This window comes from Rhinolophus sinicus, chromosome 17 (assembly GCF_057876585.1).
Source record: "Rhinolophus sinicus isolate RSI-liver-muscle chromosome 17, RSI-T2T, whole genome shotgun sequence".
NCBI classification, from domain to species: Eukaryota; Metazoa; Chordata; class Mammalia; order Chiroptera; family Rhinolophidae; genus Rhinolophus; species Rhinolophus sinicus.
In genome coordinates, this window is record NC_142517.1 from 30491878 (window position 1) to 30508785 (window position 16908).

Here is a 16908-nt window from a genome sequence, read left to right on the forward strand (position 1 = left end):
TCTGATAAATTAATCAACCAGCAAATGTCTCCTTATCACTTGCTGAGAACTCTGAACATAGTTGCAGTCCTCAAGAAGCTCACAATCTCTCTGGAGAAACAAGGTGAACATGGAAAAATCAGGGCAACCCTTTGTATGAAACCCCGAGTGAGGTCGTGGTGCAGAATTTCAGCCTTGTGGAAGGAGAGGCTAGGGCAGGGGACCCGAATGGTCGCAGTAAGTTGCCTGCATAAGAAATTATTTGAATATCAAAACATCAAGTTGTACACCTTAAATATATACATTTTTAATAGGTCAACGATATCTCAAACCTGTTAACAAAAAGAAATTACTTGCTCCCAGCCTCAAACTGTGGGCAGGATTCCACAGATGATAGAGAAGGAAAGGATTCCAGCTTAGGAGAGAACAAGCCACCACTCAAGTGGTCAACGCCAGAAACAGCCTGCCTGGAGTGGTCAGTGGATGTTGACCTGAGGATGGATCAGTAGCCAGCAGCAGGGGACAAGGGATGGTGGATAATGGAAAGTCCTGAAAACCAAGTCAAGGATATTTGATCACAGGTAATAAAGACTCTTTGCATGTTTGGGAATAGGGAGGCTGTTGTAATAATCCAGATGGAACTTGCGGCCTTGCTGGGTTTGCATGTTGATGGTGGGAATGAAGAGTGGATATGACATAGATTATCACAGGAAACATTCAAAATGTGATGAATATGAGGGAAATGGAAGGAGTCACAGAGGAGCTGAAGATTTTAGGTCCCTTTTTATGTTCTCTCTGATCAGTGTGCTTTCCTGTTGGTCCAATCGTTCCTAAAATAGATCTCAGAGTGTAATAAGTGGAACCAGTCTTTGTATAGAACTCACCCAAATGTGGCATCTTTTCCTTTAGTCCTCATCGAGGTACCTGCTCATTGTCTGTGATTCATTGGAGAGTCAGAAGCTCTCGACTGTAAGAGGGAACCTTTCCCCTCATTCTCTGGTGCCCTGAAGTATTGTTTCCTCTCCTAATCAAGAGTTTTATTACATTTTTCCCTCCCTCCCTGACAACCCAAGACCATCACCTGGAAGTGACATTTTAAGCCTTTTATTTGTAAGGCAAAGGTACCACAATTATGATAGAACTGAACTTTATTCTTGCAGGCGTTTAATGTTTATTTGAGTTTTGGAGAGGGATGGTCATTTTGTTTACAAAAGGATGTATTTTCGGGCCCAAGCTATTGTCAAGAGAAAATGTTTATATTAGAGAACAAACTGATTTTAATTGCTGATTTTAATGTGATTAATTGCTATTTACCCTTTAATGTTTACTCAGGCATCACTTCGTGTAGGAAGCCTTCTCTGAATAACCCCTACTCCTACCCAGAGACACTGGGTGGGCAAACCAGGGTGTACGAGGTTGGACAATTAAGTTCGCGAACTCATCCTACAAAAAGTGCTACACACCACATTGCTGAATACCAATACAGTCACCTTCGAAGTACTCCCCTTGGGAAGCTATGCACTGATGTCAGCGCCTGGTCCACCCTTCAAAGCAATTTTGGAACTCTTTTTCTGGAATGGCCATCAGAGCTGTCATCATATTACCCTTGATGTCCTGAATGTCATCAAAATATCTTCCTTTCAATGTATCTTTTATCTTTGGATAAAGAAAGAAGTCATTGGGGGGCAGATCAGGTGAGTAGGGAGGGTGTTCCAATGCAGTTATTTGTTTACTGGCTAAAAACTCCTTCATAGACAGTGCCCTGTGAGCTGGTGCATTGTCGTGATGCAAGAACGATGAATTGTTGGCGAAAAGTTCAGGTCATTTTCATCTAACTTTTTCATGCAGCCTTTTCAGCACTTCCAAATAGTAAACTTGGTTAACTGTTTGTCCAGTTGGTACAAATTCATAATGAATAATCCCTCTGATATCAAAAAAAGTTAGCAACATTGTTGCAATAAGTTGGGGAACTTAATTGTCAGATCTCGTATGGTTACCCTCTGTAAAGTTCTGTCTAAATCCCAAAGTGCTTGCCACATTGCTCTCCTTTATTCACACAGAATCAGTAAACAATAGAATGCAAAAACCCAAAAAACTAAGGTATAGGGCATGGCTGCCGTGGATATTCAGAAGTGCCATTTCATCCAGTAGTTCAACACATTTTCTCTGGAGCAGACTGCCTTTGTTCAAATTCCATCTCTCTTACTGACTGACCTTAAGCAAGTCGCTTAAACAATCTGTGACTTGGCTTTCCTCATCTGTAGAATGGGGATAATAATAGTGTCTACCTACCAGGGTGGCTGTGAAGATTAAATGACTTGCATCTGTAAAATGCTTAAAATAGTGCCTGACACAATCCATGCCACATAACTATTACCATTTATTATTATGGATGTGGCTGACCTGGTAGAAGAGGTAGAATTTGAACTGGAGCTGAAGGATAAGCATGAGTGGGTAAAGACAGATACATGCCAGGATGTGTGTACACATTTTTATATGGCTGTAAAGATTAGCAGGTAAGGTGGTGTAAAATGTTGCTTTCATTTTATTTCTACTGGTCTCCATCTGTTACATTGGGTTGGGAAGGCAATTCTCTGGTGTTCGGCTCAGTGGAATTTAGGCTCCACTTCTCTTGTCCTGACCTCATGACAGACACTGATGTGTTGCTGATGGCATTCTTTCCAGTGAACAGATGCAACCTCAGAATACTCCTTAATGTAGCCCTCAAGGAAAGCCTTGCCACGGATGGGAGGAACCAGAAAGATAAAAACCCGTATGCCATTCCCAGGTGAGTCCCTCATTTCACAGCAGAGAAACCTGGAGCCTAGAGAAGTGACATGACTTGCCCAAGGTGACGCACAAGTAGCCCGAGCAAGAACTAGAACTTTACTGCTCTCTGGTTGACACTTATCTTTCCATCACACATGACTGCCATTTCTTTATCTAGCACACACATCATTTGGTTAGCTTAGTTTCTAATCGGAATGGCTTCTGCCACCAATTACGTTGGTGTAGCTTCAGATGGTGTGTGTGTGTGTGTACACACATACAGAGGGTGCCAAAAAAATGTATACACATTTTATGAAAGGAAAAAACTGTATTAAAATTGCAATACTCAATATATATCATTAACAAAAGATGAATACAAGTCACCTTTGACTTCTGTAATTGCAAGTGGTGCTCAAAGTGGTTACCATCAGCGTGATTTTAATACAGTTTTTTCCTTTCTTAAAATGTGGATACTTTTTTGGGCACCCTTTCTATATTTATATATATATGCATATATATATATATATATATATATATATATATATATATATATATATAATATGAGTGTGTGTGTATGTATGTGTGTATATATATTGTCAAAAGTTTATAAAGAAGTAAAACTAATGAATCACCAAAGTGGTAATTGATAAAGTTTATTGTACACACACCAAAAAGATAGTTTGTGAACCGGAGCAGTCAAACCAAAACAAGGAGTGAGGCTCAGGGTCGATTGTTATAAGGCAATTGATGTAGTGGGAAGGCAGTGGCTGTTTATTCTTCACAGTGATTGGTTGTAATATGAGAATTTTCTTAAACGACAGAGAATTGGTTAGTGGTACCTCATGTCAATTTTGAGAAACTGTTTAAGTTTTGCTTATGATTTCCAGAGGCATACGCGAGAAATGACCCTGTCTTGCAAAGTAAGCTAAATTAAGCTTTGCTTGTATGACTAAACTAGTTTTTTTCTGCTTGGGGAATTCTCAAGGCTGGTCTTCATTTGTTTTTTATTTTAATGATATCATATATATAATATATGTGTAATACATATGTTACGTTAAAGATGTATAGCTGCAAATAATTAAAAACAACAAAAAAGCAAAGTACCTTGTTCCACGAGCTGCCTCACAGCAGAGACATGACTTCTCCTTCCATGCTCTGCAGCCACACTGATGGCACTCTCTATCTGGCTGAACCAAATTATTGTGACATGATCTTGTCCTCAGGTTGCAAATGCAATAATTTCACCAGGCTCATGAGCAGCAGACGGAGTGTACTTAAAGCTTTGTGCCTATAAGCATACATTGTGATGTCTTACTGCTTCCACATGATGCATGGTGAAATGATTGAAGACATCATTACATGGAACAAAATCCAGACGGGAGTGTGATATTCTTAACTGCTTAGTACTTCAAGCTGTTACGGGGGTGTTGAATACTTTTCCTGAGGAACCCTAGGGAAGCGTGTTTGTTGCAATTAAGCCTCTCTCTAGAGCAGGGGTGTCCAAACTTTTTTCAACGGTTTTCACCAAGGGCCATATGCGGTAAAATACAGAAACAGCCGGGCCACTCACTCGAGGTGAAGTACGTATTGCCTCACATGGTTTATTTAAGTAAACTAAATGTATTTTTGGAATTTGCTGCGGGCCAATTAACAATGGACTGCAGACCGCAGTTGGCCCGTGGGCCGCAGTTTTGACACCCTGGCTCTAGAGAAACGGTGGAGCCTTAACCACATTGTAGACATATTCAGGGAGCCCAGCAAGTGGGAGAGAGTAAGTGGAGCGTCCAGCTCTAAGCTGGATTTGAGTGACTTAATTAGCGTCCACTGAAACCATGGTAAAGTGCTTCTTCGTCTTGGCTGAATATTAGAATCACCCAGGGAGCTTTTTAAATGACCATGCTGAGGGCTCCAGGGATTTTGATTTAATTTTTGTGAGTGGGGCCAGGCATTGATGGTTTTTAAAACTCCCCGGTGATTCTAATGGATAGCCACAGCTGAGAACAAAAGGTTTAGTACTTGAGGAGCAATACGTCAGTTAGCCTTCTTTGGCCCTCCTCCTTTTTAACCACGCTCTCGTGGGGATTTCTGTGAGAGTAAATGCACAAGCAGGAGAGAAGGAGCAACAGGTAGGAGGACACAAGAGAAGGTCCGTAATTTCTCAAAACCTTCACATACTCATTCGGAGTTTGAAAACTCTCCTTATAGGTGAGTCACTCAGTACAAATTCTAATGACAAATTGTGTCTGGAATATGACTCTATGCCTCCTAACCTGGAATAAAAAAAAGGACTTAATTTATTCATCAATCCATTTAATGAGCTTTTACAAAAAAAAAAAAATATATGGGGCAAAAAAGCATGATCTGTGTTCTCCAGAAGCAGCACCCACTCCTGGGAACTGGCACTGGAGAGGCACAGAATATGCAAACGGCTGTGTGGGCAGTGCACTTTCTTCCTCCCTCTCCTTCTTTGGAGCCAGGTACTGTCTCTGGTTCAGGGAAATAAAACTCAGGGCTGGGAGGATGGGATCTCCTTTGTGTGATAAAGTACGAGAGATAAGCTTCCGGAAGGTTACAGTGGACAGTTAGCTGACTTCTGGATCCTTTGCCCGTTGGCTGGACCAGGACACCAAGGGCTCCCTGTTTTGATTCTACTCAGAGCCGCTCCTCCTCCCCTCAAATCCCTCATGGTCCTCCCAACCCACAGTGAAAAATTGAGGTTGCAGAGAACGACAGTAAACCCTTCCTGGGGCTGCATGTAAGCGTAGGTAGGGTGAGGGCCAAGAAGAGGTTAAAAGGACGGAGGGACTACGGGGAAGCCTAAGAAGGGAGGGGCTTTGGAGGGGATGGCCCCTGAAATGCAAGCCAATGAAGCAAGCCGAATGAGGGAGGCCTCTGCCCGTAAACCCACCACCCACAGAATGAACTAGATTGTCTCACCTGCGTCTCAGGTAAAGGACTGATTGATTGCGCTTGGGGATTTGGTATATTCGTTTGCTTTTATTTATGAACTATATTGCCTTTCTTCCACAATGATGGTTAATGCGAGGGTAACAAAGGCCATAGCATTTCAGAGAAGGGTCAGGTTCCTATCAATCACCAGAGTTAAGTTTCAAGAAGCTGAAATGCTGCGAGTGACTAGAGTTTCATGCACTGCAGACTTTTTCATTGGAAGAATCTCTGGAGTGATTCCACTTCCTAATTTTCTAATGAGGTTATTGAACCTCAAAAAATAGGGATGGAGTGATATTAGGGGTGGTGTGTGGCAGAGAGACCCTGACAAGCCAGGTCATAGAGGAAGGAAGACGTGAGCGCCGCTGGAGGATGGAGAGAGGATCAGTTTCCTGGTTATTCACAAGGTTTGTTTTAGCCTTGGGCAAAAGAGAAGTATTTTAACAGAAGAAACTGATGGTAGGAAAGTGGTAAGAAAAAATACGTGAGATCAGGGAAGTTCTTTGAGGAATAAGGACAGAAGAGCAGTATTGCAATTTACTTGGAAGTGAGGCCTTTCCATCATAAACTTAGAAAACAAAAGATAAGGCCTCTTCCTTTTTCCCTCTTCCCTACTCTCCCCCAGTCTCTCTCCAGTTCCTCCTTCTTCCTTCCTCCTGTCTCATCACTGAGTGGGAATCCAAGCTGAGTGACATGGGGCTTTCCTCAATCACGGTGTCCCTGGTGATCAGGATGATGCCATCCAGGGAATTTACCTGCCATGTGTGTGGGTGTGGCTGTGCCCGGCAGAGGCTGGGAGGGTGGGACATAGGGAGCGCTCCTCTGTTTTGCAGCCTCCCCATCCCCCACAGTCAGACATCTGGATTAAGTGCTGTCTCTGTTAGAGAGAAACAAAAATACGATAATAAAAAGGAGCAATCTGAATTTTGAGTGTCATATGGAAATGATTAGAGGTGTGAATATTGTCAATGCAATACGTCATCATTGTTTACAAAAAAGCTGCAGAAATAGGCTGTCGTCATAGTAAAGGCACTATAATTTTATTTTGGAACTTTTGCCTCTTATTTCCTTATAATTTCTAAGCAAGTAACTAAAATTAAAAATTGGTCAGCTTTGTCCTGCTAACCCCACCATTAAATCTTCTCAGTGTGGTTGCTTTCATTATGGTCAACATGATAATTCAGGAATGAATGAAAAAGAACCGAAACTCTAAAGTTTGCTCTCAAAGACGTTTCAAGCTCTAAAATGGGTGTTGGGAAAATTTAATCCTGAGGAACAACCATGTTACTGGTATTTTGATTAGTCAGTTTTGATGATTCCAAGTACCTAGAGAATCACATTCTGTTTCGTGATGAAAAATTGGAGTCCTTTCTTCCAGTCAGAAGTATAAGGACTCTTGATGAGATATGGTGAAGCTTTAAAAGCTGGAAAACGTCAAAATGTATAAAGTTTGTTTTTTTCAACTTTTCGAAAAGGGTCTATCCTTTCTTACGGGCAGCAAATCAGCTCTAGAAATAACTCCCAAAATGAGGAGGATGTTTCCTTTGGTGCTCGGGGTTAGATATTTAAAGAAAAAGATTTTGTGTATTTAATGGAATTACCACTTTGATTCAACTCGTAAGGAAGATGTACTGACTTTCCAGCTACAAAATATGTCAAATCAGACCATGTGTCTTTCTGTCTCTGATGTTACCACCTTAGTTCAGCTCTCGTCTGTATTGGGTCTCCCTGCTCACACTCATGCCCTGTCCCATCCGCTCTCACACCATCCAGTGTCATCATCTTCGTGCAAAGGACATCCCTGCCGTCCCTCACTGCCCCCTGTGTAAAGTCCTGCGTTTAGAGAGGTTTGGATGTTATTCTAATGCATCCCCACAAGTGCTCTACCGTCCCCAACCCTCTTGCTTTCTCTCCAGGACCCTGCTGTTTGTCTCGTAAGACCTTATGACAATTCATAAATATTTTGTTTGCTTATTTTTTGTGTCATCTTGCCTACTGGATTGTATGATTCATCAATCCAGGGATTTTTCTGTTTCCTTCTCATTCATCTTTGTTTCCTATTGGCAAACTCAACAAATAGCATATGGTAGAGTTTTTCCCCAGCGTTTTTTTAATAAAATACTAATAATTCCAATATACAGTAAAGAGAATTTTACAATGAACAGCTGAATACCACCACCTAGTTTTTACTGTACTTTTTTTCATCACATAGCTATCCATATCTCCATCTCTCTATAAATACATGGTGGACTTTTAATACATTTGCTGAAAGAATGAATGAAAGAACGAATTAATGTTACTCTTGGTCGATAGCTGGAAGCTGTCCATCCTGAGGTTGGCCCGATACAAATACTGAGCTTCCTTGTTTCTGTGTGGACAAGGTATGGGGGACTATGTTACATTCCCCAGGATGTGTACCTTGCTAAGCTCTGTACCAGGTCCTGGGCTACATATGGGGGATTCAGAAATAAGTACAAATTTCCTGGCTTCTAGGGGCACACACTCTACTAGTGAGAGGAACTAAATACATTAGTGATGGAAGGAGAAAGAAGTAGAAACTGTGGGCTAGTGACTTTTTTTTTCTTCACACAATTTATTAATAAAGACTGACCAGTGTTGTCTTGTTAAAACTACCTTATTTCTTGGCATTTTGTGGGGTATTTTTGTTGCACAAGTAGATAAAAGCAATTGTTGACTTGGCCAGTAGCAGTGAAGGAACATTTTATGATTCCGACTTTAGTGAGTGACAAACGCAAGCCCACTTAAACCATGACACTTTTGGCTTTTTTTGTTTTGTTTTGTTTTGTTTTTTCAATCTGTATATACCATTGAAACATATAAATAATAGATGCAAAAGAAAAACGTATAAAACATGTTTCTAATCTAGGCTCACTATGGTCGAGGTATAGAGAGCATCACTGCTAGTCCAGAAAATGGTCAGAGCGGGCAGGGCAGGCAGAGCTTTCTTCCCTTCTGCACGCACGTAGGGTTTTTTTTTTCTCTCTCTCTCTCAAATTGTGTTTGATTATATTTTGCTCACTGTGTTTTTATTTTGATTTCTCAGAGGAAATGCTTACCTTCAAAGTGACATCCTGGGGCAGTGGCTTGCAATATCCTTTATTAAGCTTTGCTGGGTCTATTCACATTTCTTTTAGTTCTTATTTTTAGAAGGAGGATTTTAAAAAGGTCAGTGCAGTATCTTTGTGATTGAATTCCAAGGGTACTTAGCAGGGGTCCATGTAATAAGGGTGTTGAATCATTGTGAACTGGGAATGCATCCAAGTTCATGCTTTCACTGAGCATCCTCTGTTAAATATTTAAAAGTGAACGCAATCTTTCAAAATAGGCGTATGGGCCTGGACAGCATAGAAATGGTGGACATAGTACCTGGGTAAGCAGCAAAGGCGGAAGCTGAGACTTGGCTTATTGTTTCTCTGACCTCAGCTGTCTCTTCCTATCTCTTACCCCTGTTATTTGATGGGGTTCTGCTTTCCAACATTTTGCTTTCCCACCAACTTTCATTGGCTCATGTTGTCCTCCCATGGGTTTCCATGCGGTAGATATTTTGGGGCCCAGTGTGGCCCTGACCTGGATTTGCTTCCTTGCTTTGCCACTATTAGCTAAAGAACCTTGAACAAGAAATGGACCTTTTCCAAGTCCCAGGTTCCTTACCTGTAACTGGGAGACCTTAATACCTACTTCAACATGTAAAACGTGCCCACCATGGATAAGACCCTTGATAAATGTTAGTTTGACCCTACCATTGTAAGATCAGCTGATCCACTGGATTAGTAAGAAATAATAATTTGGGGGAGAAATACGGATGTAAGCACCTAGATAGTACAATAGAAAAAGCAAATCTCAGGTGGATATTTTACTTATAAAATTAATCCTAATTTTATTTTGCAAAAATCAACAAATACATGTTCAGATTTCATTTATCTTCAAAACACGTGTTTTTAACCAACATGCAAGTTAATATGGCATGCCAAACATCATTCTCTCTAGCTGTCTTTGGAAAAAAATTTTTTCATAACACAAGGGTGCAAATATTGCCTAAAAACTATTTATAGTTTTATCCTCCAGAATTACTAACAATAATATTTATTGAGAGGAAAGAAACACTGCAAGGTTTGATCTTTGGCATTCACATTTAATTCAACAGTATAATTAAAAACTTGTAATTGTATTTAAGATAAACACTTTGAAGGAAATTTAATAAATCTTGTTTTTGCTCTGCAAAGAAGCTACTATATCAAAGCATTTAACTGGAGTTGTCAAGTTCCTGCTGGTAGAATATTACTTCCAGCCTATTTATCAGCTTTTCTTCCTGTAGCCCAGTACATGCTTTTTTTCTCCCCTCCACTGAATGAAAGAACAGAAAGAAGTCAATTTCTTTTCTCTTACCCTGCCCCCCCCGCCGCCCCCCCCAGCATCATGCAAGGCAAGGCAACATCACAAGTCACAATATCTGAATTTACTTTGATTATACTTTGTTTCTTATACTTAAAATTAATTTGTATTATAATACTTACTGGGTTATCTAAAATCAACATTGTTGATTTTAACTTGTTATAAAGCCAGACTTGTAGAGGCATTTGAAACAATTCACAAACCATGTCTGAAAGGAGAGAATTACCTCCAGCCTATTCTTTTGCACTTGAAGTAAAGAATTTTAGGTATCAGCAGTTTACTAGAAAAGAAGACTTTAGGGGGAGGGGCATATAATTTATCCACATCTTTTTATACCTGGGGTACCAAAATAAATGTATATACATGACTTGTATTCATCTTTTGTTATCGGTATATATTGAGTATTACAGTTTTAAGACAATTTTTTCCTTTCTTAAAATGTGAATACATTTTTTTTGGCACCCTTTGTATATTATAAACAAGGATATGGTCCTTTTGACGGTAGCCTATGAAACAAATTTTAAAAAATATATCCTTCAGTATAGAATTGGTATCAAGGGAACATTTTAAACATGATTCTGGTGAGTCTCTTATGAGCCTACTTTCCAGAAAAATTTTATATGAAATTTCCTGATTAACAAAAAAACCTTAAAGTCGTAGATTTAAGTTGAGAAACTATGGTATGCGAGGTAAGGTCATTGTAGTACTTATGCACAATGTAACACGTACACAAGAACCTAAAGAGGCATCTATCTCAAATGTCAGGCAGGATATCGGAGTGCATAGAGAAGAGAGGCCTTTTTATGTCAGATAGTGAAAAAAGACACAGTATGTGCCTCCAACAATAAACGGAGCAACACACACATATGCGGTGCCAATTCATAGAATGCAGAGAAGATCAATTAGAAATTGTACTGTGATAGCCGCACATTTTGGAGAAAAATTCCCAAGCGAGGCGGATGTGGATTGGGATAAAAACATAGGCCGTATACACCACCATAGCAACAATGGTTAGCAAGATGGTGTTGAACATGGATTGCTCCCAGGGCTCCAGGACGGCACAGCAGCTTATGATCTGGTATTGATAGTAGAGCCAGGAGAAATAGTCCTTTACACGCCTGAAATCCATGGTTGGCTTCTTCAAGCTGTGGAAAGTCTGTCCTGGTAAAGAAGGCAACAGATTAGAAGAAAAATAAAACCCAGAAGCAAACACAGGATTTCCTTAGATTTTCATGATCTCAGCCTGGTAAAACCTTTCAAAGAATGTTAACCATCATTGAATGGACTGATATGACCGTTATATAGAAATAATATGCAATATATTAATAATATCGCCACGACTAATAACTACTACTAGACTTAATAGCAACAATATTATTAATAGTAATATTCATCTACAAATGTTAATTCCTAGCAACAACTCTAATGATAATAATACCTAAAAATTGAGGCTGACCACATTTTCTTTAGCCATGTATACAGAGAGAGATAAACATGAATTTTCTAAATTTCCTACAACACATATTCTGGAAGAAGATTTAAAGAATTGTGTTCAGAAAAGAGTTACCATAACAAGCCTGAGGCTGTTATCTTTAGAAAGACCTGCTTGCTTGCAAGTTCGGCCCTTGTCTGGCATCTGGGATCTTGGGTTTTGGAATGTTCGCTCCATTTCCCAATAGATAAGGATGACACATTATGCCTACACTGTACAAACACTGTAATTAATGGTGAACATCTGCTTTATTTTGGGAGTCTGAAATTTTGGTAATTACCAGACAAAGAGTGTCCACATAACCAGTCCCAGTGAAAACCTTGGTGCTGAGTCTCTAATGAGCTTCCCTGGGCAGAACCGTTGCACATGTATGACTGCCCTTTTGCCGGTAGAGAAAGGAGTGCACTGTGTGTGTTCACTCATGGGAAGGTGAGAGCATAGGAAGCCCATAAAGGGATTTCTTCAGACTCCACCTGTGTCTTTCTTCCTTGCTGACCCTGTTGTATAGCCTTTCACTGTGGTGAAGTACAGCTGTGAGTGCAGATGTATGTTGAGTCCTGTGAGTCTTCCTAGTGACTCACTGAACATGTGGCTGGTCTTGGGGACCTCTGAAACAAAGGGGAAGCCCAAAGTGTGCCTTTGGGTGGTTGTGTGTGTTCTGGGTACAGAACTTATGAAAACCAGATAAAAATGTTTCATTGGCCCTCAGATAGGACAGCTATAATCACATGTAAATTTTCCTAGAAAGAAGAGCATCTATCCTTTCTTAAAATGATTCGTGGAAAGATTTTGCAGACTTTCACAGACAGGATGGGTGTCTATAGGGCTACAAGCTGACCTTCGTGCCTGTTTTGCCTACTTCTAAGAATATAATGGTGCTACATTATCCAAGTCCACTTTTATAACTCTTACTATTCAAATCACAGTTACATTTTTTTGAACATTATTTCTATCTTCTGACCTCCAACTGTCTCTCTTTTCTTTTTTGATTCTCTTTGGAGTAAATAAAGCAAGATATTTTTTGCTCCATAAGACTATGGACTCCTTAAGCTTTGGGAGACTCTCATGATCCTAATGCCTGGCATAAAGATGGTAATCAGTGAGTACTTGCTGAGTAATGAGTAAAGGAATGCATGTCGGGTAACCAACTTAAAAATAATAATTATAGATCACTCATAGTCCCAACCTAAGCCTGTCTGGTTTGCTATTGTTGATTTTCAACAGCTTGGCTTTGATAATAAGTAACACTTTCTAATAAGGATAATTTCCACAAAAACTTAAAATGGAAAGTCTTTGTGTTACCAGGTCACAATTATCTATAATAATGGCCAGGATAATTCAAATAAGCAGATAAGCAACTGAAGATGTTTTACTTTCTTACAAAAAGAAGTCAGTCTCCCATCTTCTCTGGAAGCCAGAGTGGGAACTAAGTACTGTATTTTGCTGTGTATAATGCACACTTTTTTGGCCCAAATTTGTGAGGGAAAAATGAGGCTGCACATTATACATGAATAGTACTAATTGTACATCTATATAAATGTTATCAATTCTTTTATTTATGCTTATGATTTAAAAGTGTAACTCTAGAAATCAGTAACAATATCCGTATGCAGAATAATACCCTGGAATAAGCTAACCAGTTTTGTTGAACTTAAGATGAAATTGCAACAATGAAGAGTTCTTGGCCTTCTATGATGTGCAAATATTGTATATTTGTTACCGGTACATAACATTTCTTGTACCTTGTATCTGTTCTTGTGTTTTGCAATTATTTGTTACATAAAATTTCTTGTACCATAATATGTTAAAAAATAAATGCTAAAATTCCTTTATAATACAAAAAACAAGTACCTAAATGTAAACAAATAAAAATTTGAATTAAAGAATTAAAACAAAAGATTCTTTCCCCTGAAAATTTGGGCCAAAAATGTGGGTGTGCATTATACATGGCAAAATGCGGTAATTGAATTTAAATGCCTTATCTTGGTAGGTGGGCCATGAGGAAAAGTCACCTAAAAAAATTCTTTTTTATTCTTAGCTCTGGTTGTAGAGAAAGAGTATTGACCGATAGTGCCAGGTCTTAAAGGAAATGGGTGACAGGACTGATCATTTCAGTGAGTGAAATTATACAAACAATAGAGATTTTCCACTGAAAATTAGAAGTTATCACTAATTGAACTTTTAGGCTGTCCCACTAGACAGCTGTATATTTCAAACAAAACTTAATTTTTAAAAATCTCATTCATGGCTACCCACACTTGCTTCTTCTTCATTATCTAGACAGACTTTGGGGTGAAACCAGATAACTGCTCAGGAGCGTGCTAGTACATTCATGAGGTGTTAAGCTCCAGGCTGTGCTGGGTGCAGATGGGGGAACCGTGGCTCAGGCGGGTAGAGACACTCTGCTTAGGAAGCTTGGTCTAGTTGAGGAAGCAGGTAGCAATTAATATATACAAAGAAGTAATTATCAACTACATAATTCCCTAAAGGAAAAGAGCAGTGTATCGGGCTATGGTCCAGTCTGAGCATGTCTCCGAGAAAGAGATATTTAAGATAAAATCCAAGGGATGATTGCAAGTCAAACACATCAATGGGTAGTCAGGTGGGGAGAATGGCCAAGACAGAGGGATCAACCTGTGTTTGTGAAAAGATTAGAGGTGGGAAGGAGCTTGACAGGTGGGGGGGGGAGGGGCGGGAATGGGGCACAGCGATCTGGTGAGGGAGGCTGAGAGTATGAGAAAACTGAAGAGGAGGGAATGGTGGTCCGTGAGGCCAAGCGCTGTAGAGCCTAGTCGGATAGGCTGAGCATTTTGGTCTTTAGCCTACGAGTGAAGGGGGCTTCAGAGGTTTTCACAGGGGATGCTGTGATGGGTTTGAGAGGATGAGGCTTTAAGCTCCTATGGACATGTTTTAAGCTCCTATGGACAAACTGTAGTCTGAAACCAAGTTGAAATGATTTTGAATACCAATCGTTTCAGAAAATCTGTGTCTCTGCTCTCCTATGGGTGTTACTTATTCAGAATCAACCATGTACTGAAAATCTGTTAAAAATATTCTTAGTATATTTTATAAATGAGATAAATTACTCATTTAGAAATGTTATTGACTTTATACATTTTAGTTTTTAAAAATGCATCAATTACTTGCCTGCCCATTGATTTCTATTCTAAAATGAAATTTCTTGCTTGAACAGCCCCAGTGGACATCTTGATCGTAGCCTTGCAAAAGACCCTGCGCCAGAGGCATTCAGCTAAATTGTACCCAGATTCCTGAGCCATGGAAACGGTGAGATAGTCAGTGTTCATTGTTTTAAGCTGTAAAAATCAATCCATCCATCCATCTATCCATCAATTGAGGAAGTGGCAGATCTAAAGCATTACCTACATGCATTGTACCAAAGGTAGGTACCTGATATGACCTTGGTCACATACTGCTAACAATGGAAAGAATTAAGACTTAAAAATTGTATTTTCCTTGCCAGTATCTACAGTCTCCTGTATCATTTCCCAGCCCTGTCAGTAGCCGGCTCTGACATGTAAAAAGGGCTTTGTATTGTCACATCTCACTTTAGTCTCATGTAGTCTAAGAGTCAGTCAATAAAAAGCATTGATTTCCTCTTTGCTTTGATTCTTTTCTTCCTTATTGATGAAAAGCAATTTTAAAGGTTGTTTATTCATTGTTTCTTATTATGAAAAAGTGAGAAGAGAGAGAGTTGGTTATCATTGGTAAACCATCTGCTACAACCTGTTATTAGAATATGCACTATATTTATGTTCTAGGTTGGCTTAGGTACTGTATTTCTACTGAGTCCATTTTTCAGTCTATGGGATGATAGGAAAGATTTTAAAAACAACTTTTATACTATTTAAAATGAGTAACGTGGGTAGGAGAATTTATTAATTCATTGAACACATACATTTAGAGTACTATTATGTGGTTTCTTCTGAGTACGGTAGTGATGGCTTCAGAAGGAATCTGTCCCATTGCAGATAGAAAATTCTCTTCTAGGCAGCAGCAAACTGGACCATGAAAATGTAGGGGAGGGAAATAATTTTCCTTCTACCCTTCTAAACTCTCCTGGCTGGTCTAATAATCAGAGTGATGTGAGACAGATTAGCAGGAGAAAATAACCAAATTTATTATGTATGTACATGCGGGGATTCCATAAGACTATGAGCGCTATGGGGCATTTGAAGTTTATATGACATTCTGGACTGAGGAGAGGAGGTCAGAGGTCTGGGACTTCAGAGGGAAAGTAGGTCATTTACAGGTAAATGAGAAAGAGCAAACATTTGATAAACAAATTCTTGCCAGGCACCCAGAAACAATGTGACACAGAGGGGAGTCTAACAGACTTACTAGATTCCTCCCTGTCTGCCACCCTGAGTTCATATTATGCTATGGTGATAGCTCCCTTCCTTTAAGCAGGTTTTTCTATCTCTGCGCCATTGTTTTAAAAACATGATAAAGTCTCCTTCTTCTGGAGGACCAGTATACTGCCACATTCTAAGATACCTAGTGGATTTGATTTGTCAGAGTTTCTCTAGTAAGAAAAACAAAACCATTTATATTTTCATAGGATTATTTGTAGTTTACAAAGTGCTCTTATTGCATTTGCATAATGCAGAATATGGGTTTGGGAATAAAGATAGATGTTAACTCACGTTCCTGACTCCTCTACTTACTGGCTGTGTGACCTTGGTCCAGTCACTTAATTGTTCTGGCCTTCAATTTCCTCATCAGTAAAATGGAGATCATAATCCCTACTGTTTAGGGTTGCTGTGAAGATTAGCGGAATTGCAAGCAAAGCATCAATTCAAGGCATTTGCATATGGAGGAAATACATAGGTAGGAAGAAAGAATACAACTGGAGAAAGGCTTTCCTCCCTCCTTCCCTTCCTTTCATTTATCAAAAAAAAATTGTTAACTTGCTGATAATTGTACTAGGAACTGGAGATGCCATGTGACCGAGATAGTCATGTGCCCTCAAGGATTATAATTCCACTGAACATTTTCTACCAATATACATTTTAGACAATATTTCCCATATGTATTAAGTAGCTAAAGTGTAATGCTAGAATGTTAGTGGCCGGATGGACTAGAGCCGCTAGACCAAATCACTCACTTTAAAGAAGAGGACGGAGCTTAGGGGGCTAACCTTAAATTGGTTGACATTAATTAAATTGGTTTGTCAAACCATATTGAAGTGACTGGACCTGGCGAGGAATACTCTGTGTTTTGTGAATTGACACTGGATGAAAGAAGCAGAAGTTCCAATGGCGGTTTTCTGGTCTTAGAAGACTCAA

The 16908-nt window shown here is 39.5% G+C and overlaps 2 protein-coding genes across 4 annotated transcripts in view; one reads left to right on the top strand and one right to left on the bottom strand.

Moving 5' to 3' along the window:
- The first annotated feature begins 1783 nt into the window (after nucleotides 1-1783).
- The window catches only part of OTOL1 (otolin 1), a 134531-nt gene continuing 119406 nt past the window's right edge, over nucleotides 1784-16908 (top strand). Inside the window, exons 1-2 of the mRNA XM_088793733.1 lie at nucleotides 1784-2767; nucleotides 14796-14887. The gene's annotated coding sequence lies outside the window, so the exon portion shown is untranslated. The remainder of the gene's footprint in view (nucleotides 2768-14795; nucleotides 14888-16908) is intronic.
- SPTSSB (serine palmitoyltransferase small subunit B) overlaps nucleotides 9651-16908 on the bottom strand; it is a 29207-nt gene continuing 21949 nt past the window's right edge. For 2 of the 3 annotated variants that reach the window (XM_019731920.3, XM_019731917.3), the window contains one exon: nucleotides 9651-11271. In XM_019731920.3, the coding sequence (XP_019587479.2) occupies nucleotides 11009-11239 (231 nt within the window). In that variant the 5' untranslated portion in view covers nucleotides 11240-11271 and the 3' untranslated portion in view covers nucleotides 9651-11008. The remainder of the gene's footprint in view (nucleotides 11272-16908) is intronic. The other variant, XM_019731918.3, reaches the window with a different exon arrangement.